This window comes from Corvus brachyrhynchos, unplaced genomic scaffold (genome assembly GCF_000691975.1).
Source record: "Corvus brachyrhynchos isolate BGI_N302 unplaced genomic scaffold, ASM69197v1 scaffold48, whole genome shotgun sequence".
In the NCBI taxonomy this organism is placed as follows: domain Eukaryota; kingdom Metazoa; phylum Chordata; class Aves; order Passeriformes; family Corvidae; genus Corvus; species Corvus brachyrhynchos.
In genome coordinates, this window is record NW_008240027.1 from 4,787,771 (window position 1) to 4,801,817 (window position 14,047).

The window sequence follows — 14,047 nt, forward strand, 5'->3', positions numbered from 1 at the left end:
ACTGGGTTTGTGATTGCTGTTACTGCCATAGTTGTTGTTGTTTTGTTTGACTGGTTATATATATATAGAGAGAGAGAGAGAGAGAGTAAAGAACTGTTATTCCTATTTCCCACATCTTTGCCTAAAGGCCCTTGATTTCAAAATTATAATAACTCAGAGGGAAAGGGGTTATATCTGCCACTTCAAGGGAGGCTTCTGCCTTCCTTAGCAGACACCTGTCTTTCAAAACCAAGACAATACCATAGCAAGTGTGTTCTTCAGAGTAAGTGACAAGGTTCAGAGGCAGGCTTGATAAACGGTATAATGTTCACCTGCTGGAATACACTTGATTTCCATTCAGTCTTCTGATGGGGGTTCCATACAACATTTTCAAGAGCACGCAAAGAGGAAGTAGGTTTCTCTTTGGAGGTGGAACATTACTGCAAGAAGGACCAGGCAGGCACAGAAGAGTTGATGCTTGGTGGTCACACACACACCTTCAGGATTTTCAAGAGAGAAAGCTCTTGCATCAGTTTAAGGATAAGCTCACAACAGCTTTGATTCAATGCAGGCAATAACAAATCACCTGCTTCCAATGTGTGCTGGTGCTTTGTTTTTTATGACCAAGATCAAGAATAAAATGATGAACACCAGCGTTTTAACATAAACTTCTATCAAAACCCATGATTCCACAGAACATCTAGCAGTATTTCTAATCTCTTTAACTGAAGTTTTGGGAATAATCAATGCTTAGTTAGCCCAATTCATTCAATTTTTATAAGTTATTCAGGGAGCAGGAAGGTCTTTGTAGGAGGATATTCAGTAACGAGAAGCATTACAACCTCACCAGTGCAGAAGCTGGCCAAAACTGAAGTAATTTGTCTCTGAGTTTTAGAACAGATTTCTGAAGGAAGAATATGAAGTGTGGCTTTTAATGTGCCCTTCTCTCAAGAGGACAAAGCAACACAAGGACCCCCATGCCATTTATGAGCTATTAGAGATTCCCTGAATGGGGGTCTTGCTACTAAAGCCAATTCAGCCTTCTGTGAATGCAACAACTGTAAAAGTTTTGCTCAAACAACAGCAGTAGAACAACAATAGTGGAAATTGTTACTAGTTGTAACCCTATCCACTCCCGGAAAACAAATAAATAAACATTTAATTAGGTTAATGCTACTGTGGTGAAGAACTACAAGCAAAGTAAGCATTCCACCTTACACCTACAGAGGAGGAAAAAGAACTGAGATTTCCCAGTTTTGTGCAACTAGTCTGGCTGATTAGAAGAACACAAAATGTAAAAACTTAGTCCTAAAATGAACACATCAAAAAAGAAATCAATCTCACACATAGCAGGCACCTTCATGGATATCCACATGAAGAGCAAGCCCATCTCAAAAAAGGATTCTTTTTTTAATAAGCACAGTAACTGGAACTATAGGTATTACTTATTTTTTCTCTGTGAAAACTCATATTGGCAAATATGTGACTGTTCTCAGAATCAAAAATGGGTTGAAAAGCTTATGAGTCATTCCCTTTTGCTTTTAAAATACTTGTACTTCAACTTTCTGCCAAGGATATGGAGAACCCCTAGTGTGTGAAGATTTATTAATAATGTCTAGTAGCCCAAAAAGCCCTTTGCTACTTCTTCAGAAATTCTTTTAAGAATCTTGTCCAGACGTACCAATTCTAAAGCACATAAACTTAGGTATCTACTCCTTGATATTTTGTTGTTGATATTAAGGAGAGAATTTTTTTCTATCATCCAACCAGAACAAAACTCCGCATTTACTGCACACTTCTACCTTTCTATAAATACCTTATCACTGCCTCCCCTTACATTCTTGACAGAACTATTTTTCCATGAACATTTCTTTCTTATGAAATGGAACTTTTGGGGCAAACAGTATAAATCTGCTCTAAACAATGCCCAGCCATTCATATTTCTTGCTTTACGTGCTTTTCCCACATGGTTTGGTTCATAATTACTTCCAGCTTCAGGAAACTCGCCCTTTTAGAGGCACCAAACATAAGTTTTTGACTTTGTTTGCACTTAACAAATCAAGCAATGAATCAATTCTATCTAAGCTGCCAGCGATTCTGAATGCTACGGTCTTTTATCTTCTTCATCAACTGAAACTGTGTCTAACACAGAAATCCCAAAGTTACATAATAAAGACTCCCATGAGAAATCCTTACCAGAATGCCAAAAGACCAAAATTGAAAACAAACTGAAATGAACTATGAAGAGCAAAACAAAAACAGGGATGGCAGTTACATCCCACCCAAATGTGGGAGAGGTTTGATGGATGAACAACAAACAGCCAGGTAACTGAATTGCTATAAATAGCTCAGGTTAATTTTCTTAAATATTTCAAGTGCTCAATCAGTACAGAATGGAAGAGATTGGGTAGAAGGAGAAGAATTAAAAGTCTGAAATGAAAGAGAAGTAAATAACCAGTTGCCAGGAAAATACCAGTATGCTAAGCCTTGAAATAATGTTTCAGAAAAAGCATCAGGGCACTCTTGCATGTGATGGCCAGAATCCTTTAATGTAGCACATGAGAGACACTCTTAGTCTTGGCTATGCAGGACAGGACATCATTGGGACTTCTCACTTCTTTTCTTTTGTCCCTTGTTCAGGATTGCAGGAATACAAAAAGACAAATTGAAAAAAAAACCCAGTGCAGAAAGAAATCCCACAGCACCAGGCATGGGGAAACTCCAGCATTCCAACACGTTTACTGCTTATTTTTTCAGTGTTCAATGGCAAAGTACCACACAAAGACACAAACAGTTTCAAAGCAACCTCCCAGCCTAGAAAGAAAATGAGGGGAAGGGGCTCTGTTTCAGTTCTTCATTATTAAAGCTCTGAAGTAAAGACGTTTCAACAAACATAAGTAACCCAATCTGTGTGTTTCTCTAGCCCAAACTCCCTCCATTTTTATGGTCTTTTCAAAGTCTAGATCAAGTTTCATTTGAGTTTGCAGGGTGAAGGTTGTTATTTCTGGCTTTCCCACCCCCCCAAGACTCAATTTCTTTGTCTTTTCTTTTTAACACAAAGTTGAAATCATCATGAATATTCACAAAAACTTTGTTGCACCTCCCAAATCTATTTTATAATAATGAAGAAATACGTAAATACACAACATCACAAGATGTCTAGCAAAATGCAAAGCCCACTGGAAAAAAATATTCCTCCTTTTAGTTAAGTCCTGCCTAAAGATTCCTAAAGTACATGATATAAAATATATACCAATATAAAATATGTACCATATAGTTAACAGGGTGTACTTGTACAATATGTTAGTATCATGTTATTGTTATCAACCATAGTGATCTTACAGACATTTTTGTAATTGAGAGGGGCAACAATTTTTTGTTTTCCTATTTCTACATTGAAAGAAAATTGTAAGACCCACTGTTTTGTTTAAGTGCAGAAAGATTCCATGAAACTCAAGTGTATCTTCTAACATTTGTTAAACTTTATGAGGGAGTGGTTCTTCCCCAAAGTCAAACCCTGGGAAGCTTTTCCCATCATTCATCAGCTGAGATTTTGACATCCAAGGTTTTCAACTGACTATGGCAGAAGGTGAAAAGATCTACCAAGTTCCTACAAGGAGCTTTTCTCTGGCTGTTGTTTAGAAGCATCAAATCCCCAATATAACTGAAGTTATGCTAAAGTCCCTTTGAAAGTAGATTCTGAAGGATGAGTTTGAAAGAGGGGCAGAAGCAGTCATTAGCTTCCTTCTCACTGAGGAAATGGCACACCAGCAGAGCAGGAAGGAAAGCTGGCACAGAAGCAGCATTGTGCAACCGAGAAGCCCCCAAATCATTTGGATTATTACAAAAAAGGAACTTTCCATATGCTCAACACAAGTGAATCTACACTTGTAAACTGCCAAGGCAGACTCAAAGCAATCACTTAGGTGACTAAACCAAGCATTCAGAGAGTACTAAGTGACAGAAGCATGACCATGCAACCTTCAGCTTGGCCCACTTAATAAGCATTAAATACAGTCTATAACTAATTCCACGTTCATATGCTGATCCTTCTTTGGAAATCTCATTTAATTCAATGCAAACATAGATTCTGCTCAGGGAATGATTCAGAATTTGTAGTGAATGAGACTCTTGTTTCTAAGACCTGGCTAGCCTCAAAGAACTACTACAGTATAAATATTTAATAATAACAAAAGCATGCAACTTGTTGCCAAGCTCAGATGTTATAAAGTGACTGCAAATCTTGGCATTTGGTGGCACCTAGTAATCCACTGGCTGAGTCACTAATGTGATTGATAGCCTTAAGTTGTTCAGGAACTTTTGCCCCCCAAGAATTAAAATCTGTGAATTGTATCATATTTTTTGTATAAGTGCTTTTCTCTACACAACCAGCAAATGTCGGATATTATCCTTAGAGGTTTTTAAAAGGCTCCTGCTGCTTGGGAAAACTCTTTAGCAGGGAGATGCAACTGGCCTGTTTCTATATTTAGGGCGTATTTTGTTTGGATATTCTAATTCTGGTAATGATGTTATGGTTGGTGCAAACATAACTAAAAGATAAACTCCTCTTGGAACAGATCTTTTTCACTAACCTGGTCCTGAGGAGACTTATGTCTTGTTTTGACTAAGGGAACAATTCATTCATAAACTGCATGGCCTACGGACATCCTCAGCTTTCCATTCACCCCGTATGTCATTAACAATCCCCACCTGGATACCATCCTGCCCTTTAAAAGCTGTTAGATTTTCAAAAGAAGAGCTATCCTAGTCACAGGCACCAAAAAGGAAGCATCTTCCATCTTAATATTCTCCTTTCCAGCAAGACTAGTCAAGACCTGTCATTTCCATGAAGAATCCATACAGTATCTTTAAAAGTGGCCATCCCCTTACAGCTGAGATTCTTGTCCGTATCAGCCTCCCTAATTACAGAAAGGCATTTATCAGACATACAGCTCCCACAGAAAACACTATTCACGTGCTTCTGACACAATTCCTTCCAAAGTGAACAAATCTGATTTCATTACCATTTCCATGAATTCAGAGAGAACAAAACCATTACATTCCTGTAACCACAGCAGACTGTACTATATCTGAACAACATGCCCTGGACATCTGCAGGGTAGAGGACATTAAAGTAGCAATGCATGAAAAAACTAAAGATGCAAAGGCAAATGGACACATTACTACTTATTTACGTCAAATGCTTTCCTTTGTATGACATTTAAAATGCAAGTCAGGGCAGTTAAGTTTTAATGCAGACCTACCTTTGTTGAAAATGTTGAGTCTTCCGGGCCATTAGTTTCAATGACATCAACTGACACAGCCAGCAACAGGTTTTGAGCAAACGAAAGATTAAGAAAAAAAACCTGAAGAAAACTAATTGTTGCCCTAAGTGCTTCAAGTCACACAAGTTTCTCACATGCTGTCAATTAAGTGAACCCTATAAAGTTATGATCTATGGCAAGATTCCACCAGAACGATTATATCACAACGACAGACATAATTCAATTATTCCTGCCAATAAAGTCATCAGTGCAGAACATATTAGTGCTTTCAACTCTAAGCAATTTTTTTTAAACCAGAAAGTGCTTCTATGATGGCACCATCTTGACTGAGTCACAGACAGTATTTTTAACCACTAAGTTCCATTGAATTCAGTCTGTACTTAGAAATTTGGTACCCTGACCACAAAAGGTGAACTTGTAGAATGGTAGCAAAGTCCTCTAGACTATCAGCCATTTTTCTTTCAAAATTTATTTCATATATTTTATGGTATTTTCAGCCATTTTCTGTCTTCCTTGCTATCAAAAAAAAAACCCAAACCAAACAAAAACAAACCAACCAACACCAAACAAACAACAAAAAAAACCAAAAAACAAAACAAAACCAACAAAAACACACACCAAAAAAAACCAAACAAAAAAAAAAAACCAACCCCAAGCCAGAATAATTTGGACCCGAAGTGAGCTCTGCAGGTCATCAGTTCTATTCTCAAAGCAGGATCAGCTTTAATTCTACAGAAGAAACAAATAAACAACAACGAAAACTAAAAAACAACCAAATAAAACCTAAAAAAGCTGCAGTTAAAAAAAAAATTATTTCACCTACATACTGTACTTACTTTCTTTTTTCCTTAAGTTAACTTACAGTACTTATTTTAAGCATGCTGATTTTGTTACAAGTCTTTCTAGAAGCTAACTTTAGGACTTCGGAAAATAAACATGCATATTTAGAGAACTATATAAATATATTTTTTTAAGTAGTTAACAAAATCTTTCTTTAATCAAACTAATGAAGAGTTTTTATCATGGGGAGGTTTTAAGAAAATAAATCCGTGTTCTGGAAGCCCTCCAGCAAGTAAAAACCTCACTTCGCCTCATACTGAAGAATAAGAAAAAACAGACCATGCTTTGGAGAGCTGTAATCAAATAGGTAAGTCAGCAAAGAAAAAAGAATGGAACAGAGGCTTGAGGGGAAGGAAGACTCAATGGGATTTGCTAAAAGCAAAATGAAAAGGACACTGCATGCAGAAGGAGAAGGAAGAGCAAGACTGAAGCAGTGGTTTGGACACAGCACGAACTGGGATGCCAACTGTGTGTGGACAGTCACCAGGCGTGTTCAATAAATTGGACATTACAAAATACACAAAAATAGCCTGGAAAAAAACAATCAGTCTGGTTAAAAACGTTAAAAATTTTTTTCCCTCTCCAACACCCAGACATTCACTCAACCGTTACTTACCCACTTCACAATTTTGGATTAAATCTCTTTGCTTTGACTTCTGCATGCATAAATTGAAGGTAATGTATCATGTGAATCTCATCCCACAGTGTTGTATGGGTACACACACTATTGTCTCTAATTCACTACAATGTCCCAACACAAAAAATTCAACAAAGAAAATGGGTAACTCTGCCACCAGCATGGGTTCCAGACAGCATGCAACAAAAACTGCATAGAACACTACATTGAATGAGACCAGAAAGAAACCTTGAGTTATTCACGCAGTCAACGCTATCCTTCCTGACCACAGAAAAAGATACAGAGCCTTTGGAGGAAAGTAAACAAATAAATAATCAACATTCCTTCTTTCTCATACACATTCTACTACTTTTTGCCATATGTTACTATAACTGAGTTTATGTACCCAGCTGCTTCTACAAAAGAAGCTCGTACCTAGAGACTTTCTCATCTCCTGCAAGCAGCAGTTCCCAGCACACCTGGGAGGATTTTATTCCATTATGGAAGCTCACAGGTTGCTCATCATCACTAAAGTGAATTGTTTCACCCGATAGGTACAATGAAATTTTCAAAACATTAAGAATGGGGTTTATATTGACATGACATATTGTGCAGGGGAGGTATTCTCAAAGCCACGAGATTGTGCCCTTTTAAGTAGAAGGCTTTTGATAGTGTTTTTTCTCCCAACACCAAAATTCCGTCAGGTTGCTGACCCCAGAAACAGGGTCGCTACTGACCCCTAGTGTTCAGCAATTCAGGCTCAATTCGACTGACTTAAGGCAAAAAGCACGAGGAGCATCTTCATCCTTCAGCTCTACATCATCCTTCTGACACAGCAAGTGGTCCCCTTGTGCTGAGCTTCTTTCCACTCTATTTTATCAATAAAAATAGTACTATCAATTTTTAAGGAAACAAGTAGAAAGGAAATATAAACTCCTAAGCATCCCAGCAAATTGTAGATTCACATTCCTTCTGCTTTCACACCTTTAATTCATTTTTCATTTGAAAGATTAAGAGAAGGATATCTAGAGCAGACTGACAGTCATGGCTTCAAGTGGGTATTTATAGTCTCTTGATCAGTTATTAAGGAATTAATGACAGGGAACCACAATCCAAGCTGGCCTGCAAAGCCTAGTGCAAGGAAAGGAGTTGTAATTGCCAGGCTGCTGCAGGACTTGGCTGTCCCAGGTAGAAGTGTAGAGTCCAGTGTGCCAGCTGCCCAGGTGACATAAAAGTTGCTTACAACAGAAAGCTGTAACTACAGAAATTAAGAAGAATCCTACTGTTCTACTTACAATTTTGAGTCCAGGTTCAGGAGAAAGCCCAGTTTGTCATATTCTGGAAAACAAAAGCAAAGGACACAGTATCATAAAAACTGCAAGTGTCTCCTCTGCAAAAGGCACCAAAACCAAACAGCAGCAACTCCTTATAGCAGCTGTAAATACAGATTATTGTTATTTCAAGGTATTTCTAAATTAACATTTCTCAATCTCCAGGAAATATCAGAGCAAGAGAACACATAGGTAATCATTAATTTAGAAATCACTAGAATTAATCAAGCTATTCAGAGCCATAAAAAGGAAGCATTACTGAAACCACTTATGCAGTGATAAACAAAGCTTTCCTGCTTGCTGTACAAATAATTTTGCCACTAAACTGTATGACAAACATTCCTCCTAAGTTCTGATGTGTAGAGCTCTGAAATTTTTCTTCATTCCTTGTCTATTCCAACCCACAACTTCATAATCAAGCAGCTCTTCTTCAAGAGAAATTGACTCACGGTGGCAAAAATGCTTCAAGTTCAGGTGCTGTTGTTCAATAAGAAACTGCAAAGTCAGTTTATGTGACAAACAAGGGAGAGCTACAGAAACAAAGCTATCACTCAGAACATCTGTAACTCCTGTATAAAGTAAGCTTTTTATTCAGCCTCTCTGAATATGTTGTGATCTTGTAAATCAAACACTTGATACAAAAAAAGAAAGCTAGAATTCATATGAGATATACAAGAAAAAGGTGTAGTGTCCATCTTGAGCTGGGTTAAGCTCAGGGGCCTCCTCACACTGAGGATCCCTGGGTCTCACTGCTATACAATAAAAAAATAAAATAATACAACAGAGAAGTAGAAGATAACCCAATCAGAGATTAAAAGAAAAATTAAAAACAAAAATGAAAAAGAAGAAAAAAATTCTCATAAGCTTTTAGAAAGAGCTCATTGGAAATACAAGATTACTTTACTCATGAGACACTCCTAGAATTTCTGGTGCAGTAGTTTACCTCAGAAGATCACAAGCTTTTCACACTCTCGTTTACCGGCAGAACAGGAAAGCCTAAACACGTACCTCAGACACAATGATTACACCAGATAGGTCAATGTAAACTGTGCCATTGGTTTCAATCCCATTAAGATTTAATTCCTGGGCTAAGGGAAGTATTCTATTTGACATCACTTAGGTAACAGAAGCTGCAGAACACGTGCACACAAGTATTGGCACATACTGTCTGTTCCCTGCCAGCACCCGAGTGCCACCCACCATCCCCATTCCACCTGTGCATCTCTCCTCCACTTTCCACATACTGACAGTTCTGTTTCCCCCATGTGCTGCTTTCCTCACAATTTGTTCCCAGTTTATTCCTCCTACAATGAATTATGTCCTGTACAACCTCACCTCCTCTGCCTGTAGGATTTTGCATAGGAAAGTATCCATTCTGGAAAAAGAAACATGCCTTCAATTTTTATTAACCCTTCTGATTCCCAAAACCAACATCTGTACTGAGCAAACAGCAACGAAGATTATTGTTTTTTTAAATCATTCTTTTTGTTAAGACCCATCTGTCATCAGTCTTATTTCATTCAAACCAACATTCCCTTCTTCCCAACAGGAGATACAAAAAGAGGAAATGCAATAAGAGATGTATCACCTCATAACTACAACAACATCCTGGACTTTCTACTAACTCAGCACTTTACAGCCAAAGCATGAGAACACAGACATGAGCTAAACTCTAAGGACAGACCTCTATTGCAACATTTCACAAGATTTACCTTCTCTTTGTCACAAGTGTTTCACCTCCCCCAGGTTTAAAGTTTTGATGTTCACTGATCATTACTGACAGACACATAAAGTAATTTTGTGAAATTATATGTCAACTACCTTGCAACAGGAGCTTTCAAAAAAAAAAAAGTATTACAAAACAAAAAACCATTTCTGGTTTCAAACCAGAAGCACAGGTGAGTTCTTGATTTTCAGTAGGGTGTAACTACGGTTTCAGGCTGTAACATCAGACCAGAAGCATCTACACCCCTTCCTCTCGCTGGCAGGTACTGCCAGGCAGAGAAATGCTGCTCTCACCATGGGCCATCTCACACTCACTGGCACTTTTGGAAGTCAGCATTACTTTTAGCTTGGAAATGAGTCTCTATCACATGCTGCTCCCCCAGGAAAGACACTAGGAGTCTCTAAAATTACAGATTCAAAGTTACCTTCCTTTTTAGTTAAAATCAGAGTCTTGTTACAGTCTTCCAGTGTCATTTAGCTGTATCATGATGAATACAGGGGCCAAAAGTCAGCTCACATGCTGGCTGGAAGCAGCCTGGATTCACAAAAGACAGATAAAGCCCCAAATACCTGAAGAAAGCCAAACGCACAGAGCCAAGCTGCAGTAAAAAGTAATCCTTGTCCAGAGTTACATATTTATATTAAAACAAGATGAAAAACAGACCCACTGAATCAAAGTACAACTGAATGAATCTAAAACACTGTTTGGTCAGGGTGTGAGGATTACAGGAGAGGGACCGAGATGATCACACAGCTCAAGAAAGGGGCAAACCCATTCCTACCCTTTCCTACATTGAAAATAGAGGTGTCAATAGCCTGCCTTGGCACTCACGACACCTCTCTGTGCCCTTACAGTTTGCTTTCTCCTCCCATCATCTTAGTTTGAAGCCTTACCAAGTTAACCACTTGATATACAGAAATATTTCTCCTCTTTTTCATGCTGTGAGATAAACAAGTGCTGGAACATTAGAGAAAACAGAACAAAATAGTTAGAGAGAACAAGGTAAAAAGACTCCAGTTTCTCCACCAAAAACTAGCTTGGACCAGCTGGCCATGTTAACTGTGGTTTGATGCTGGCTTCCACAAACATCATCATGATGACACTCCCCCAACACCCCAATCATTAGGGTGTCTCTGCACTGAAGGACAATGCAGAGCCACCAACAGGTACAGTCCTGGAGAACTCCCTTCACATTTAAGCATGTTGGTAGGTCTGATCCAGCCCAGGCCATGTCCAACCCACCAATTTCCAGACAAGACACATCTATGGCTGTGTGGCACAGGATCTATTTTTAAAGCAAAAAATGAGTAAAGGTAATAAAGAATTTAGTTTGCATCCACTGGAAGAACATAATGGAATAATCTGAACAAGGCTTTATGTTATCAGCCCACAAAAGACTGAAAGGCCCATGAAAGATAAAAGGGCCATTATTAAAAGGGCACAAGGCAATCTAAAGATCACACTCACCTGTGCTAAGGAGCTACAGATCTCAGATGACAATGTGGTACAGCAGTGCACAGAAATGAACAAACATGGGAAATGAAGTTTCATTGTGCCCCGTAAGAACAAGAGGTCATCTTAGGTCAAAAACAAAATGCAGTTCTACACTTCCAGGAAGATCAGAACTGAATAAGAATCTAAGAACTGACAACAATTTCATAATAAAGCATGTAATTGGGATTACATGAACAGAAATAGAGCCAAGCATAGCAATTTCTATAAATTATGCAAATCCTGTGCCAAATTCAACGTTGGCATTAGCATGGAAATTTCTCCGAAGAATCCAACAGAAATCCAGCTACCAGGCTGCAAGTGAGAGATGCATTGTCTCATGTCTGTAAACTCCATGCAGACCACCCAGGAAACCATAAAGCCCAGTGCACAGTATCTAGCAAGTATTCAAGTTGTCTTTTGCATCTGCAGCCAATATAGCTATATAGAAGTAAAATGGGCAAAATTTCCCCCTTATGCTTATAATCTGAAATCAACAATCCAGGAATTAACTTGGCATAGTGGTTTTATCCTTTCAAACTACCCGTAACAAATTTCACTGATACTTGAGTACTAACCTTTTTAGCAGCCAGCTACTTAGAAATACAGTACAAATAACTTTGCCCACAAAAATAGAAAATTCAACTTTTTTTTAAAGACAGGCTATATGCAGTTCTAGTTCTGTGTTTAACTGGTAATTCCAAGTACAGGAGGGAAGGTAGAAGATCCAATTTCGCTATTTTATTCAAAATGTTTGTGTTTGTCAAAGAAATCAGTATGATTCTCAGGAGACAGAAGTCCTAACAGGAATGCTCAGACCACCCTGATACATTTCATCCTGTCCAGTGCAGTTTGGTCTCTGCAGAACTGAGGCTCCAATTGAGCCAAGCCTTGGTCACTATTCACATGCAAGTTCTACATCTGTGGGAAAGGCCACAGGTAAAATGACTTACTCTGCAATGAAAAAGGCCAAACACATCACGTTCACCTTGGACTAAGAAAACACATATGGACAGTTATAAAAGTTCAGCCGATGTAAAGTAATTCTGCTAGAACTCAAGAGACAAGAAAGAATTAATGAAAAAAAGTCATGTTAAATGGATCAACTGAAAAGGACAAAAGAAAGCTTTTATTCCAGGGTTAAAAAAATACCAGTCAGGATTACTGAGCAACAATCAAAGTACTGGATAAACAAAGACTTCATGTTGCATCCTTTCCTTAGGATTTTCACTTTAACCTCTTCAGTGATTGAATTTACTAACGAAAGCATTATCTTCTATTTAAACAACCAGGGAATAAAGAAGACTGCAAAGTCAAGTTCAGAAGTGGTAGAGCTGAGGCCACCCGAGCTTCTCAGCACAGTCCTGCATGGACTGCACACAGGTCTGTGTTTCAGTTTCCTCCTCACCCCCACTTATGCTTTTGCATACACATTTACCCACCTTTTTCTCCAGGCTGCCAAGTGACACCAAGGAAAACACCAAGAAAACTGGTAAGACAAAGCGCAGTCCCCGGTGCCTTTCCCTGCTCTGTACACAGAAGAAGCAGAAGTGGACCTGTAAAGCTAAGTGCTCAGCCCTTGCAGCCCAGCACCAGAAGATTACCTCACCAATCTACATCTACACATCCTAATAAAACTATAGCAACCTCCAATGGTAGAAGAGCAACTGACTGCTTTCAGCTGAATTTAGGAAAGACTCCGATAGAAAGATGAAAAATTTTCCTCCTATGATCTGCATATACCCTTTTGCTTTTCCCAGGAAGTAATCTCTTTCAAGGCAGACTACAGCCTTTGCTAAAAGTTGTTTCATTTACTGCCATGAATCCACTTGGCAAATGGAGTTAATGCTGCCCTACTGAGTCTCCCAACATACTCTTTAGTCTATAAATTGTATCGTATTTCCTAATAAAAGTCAAGAACAATATTAACAAAACAGTAATCTATACTGGCTTTTAATGACTTAAAAGATGTGCTGATTTGATGCAGAGGGATGTCACATGATAGAGAAAAGTCACATTGAAATACTTTTAATTTGAGGTACTCATTAAGCCACTTCTTGACATTTGCACCTCAACTCATTCACAGCTGTATTTCCAACTGGAGGAATAGAGCATTAATAAGAAGACAGATGATGATACTGAACACGCTGGCAAAGTCACATAAGGACTATGAAACTGCTTCATGACAGTCACTGGCAAAGATTCAAGCAGATCCCACAGTCTACACTCAGAAAAATATAGAATGAAGTAGAACTTCATTAGCCAAAAATGAAAATGGAAAAGCATTTTTGTCAAGTAAAGCCCCACTAAAACCAGCTGAGAAAAAAATGTATTTCCCCCTTTTTTTTTTCCCTGCCTTCCAGGAATGCAGAAATATACAGCACAGTAAGTTCATCTCTCCTTTCCCATCATTACCACAGTGCTAAGACAGAAATGCAATTTGGGTGAAAAAACCCAATACACTAGAACAACATCGGCTCCAAACATAAACTGAAGTTGCTTTTCTCAAACCAAGAATATTTACAGTTAATTACCACTGACATGGAAATCCAGGAAATATGAGAGCTTGCAACTGTAGCCATCTGTACTATCAGAGTATCATTAAGAAATCAAATAAACATCAAGGAATCTTCTGCAAGTCACAATATTTTTCTCCTATGCTAGGAATCTATCGCTATTCTACCCATTTGATACCTCATTCAATTGCATTTCTATGCCTGGTCTCCATCCATACCACTCTCCATCCAAAACACAGGCAAGCAGTCACCAAATTCACTCT

The 14,047-nt window shown here is 38.4% G+C and overlaps 1 protein-coding gene across 10 annotated transcripts in view; it reads right to left on the reverse strand.

Annotated features, from left to right (window-relative positions):
* The window catches only part of ST3GAL3 (ST3 beta-galactoside alpha-2,3-sialyltransferase 3), a 186,752-nt gene that overhangs the window by 122,464 nt on the left and 50,241 nt on the right, over positions 1–14,047 (reverse strand). For all 10 annotated transcript variants that reach the window (XM_017743508.1, XM_017743506.1, XM_017743507.1 and 7 more), the window contains one exon: positions 8,016–8,058. In XM_017743508.1, coding sequence (XP_017598997.1) covers positions 8,016–8,058 — 43 coding nt within the window. The remainder of the gene's footprint in view (positions 1–8,015; positions 8,059–14,047) is intronic.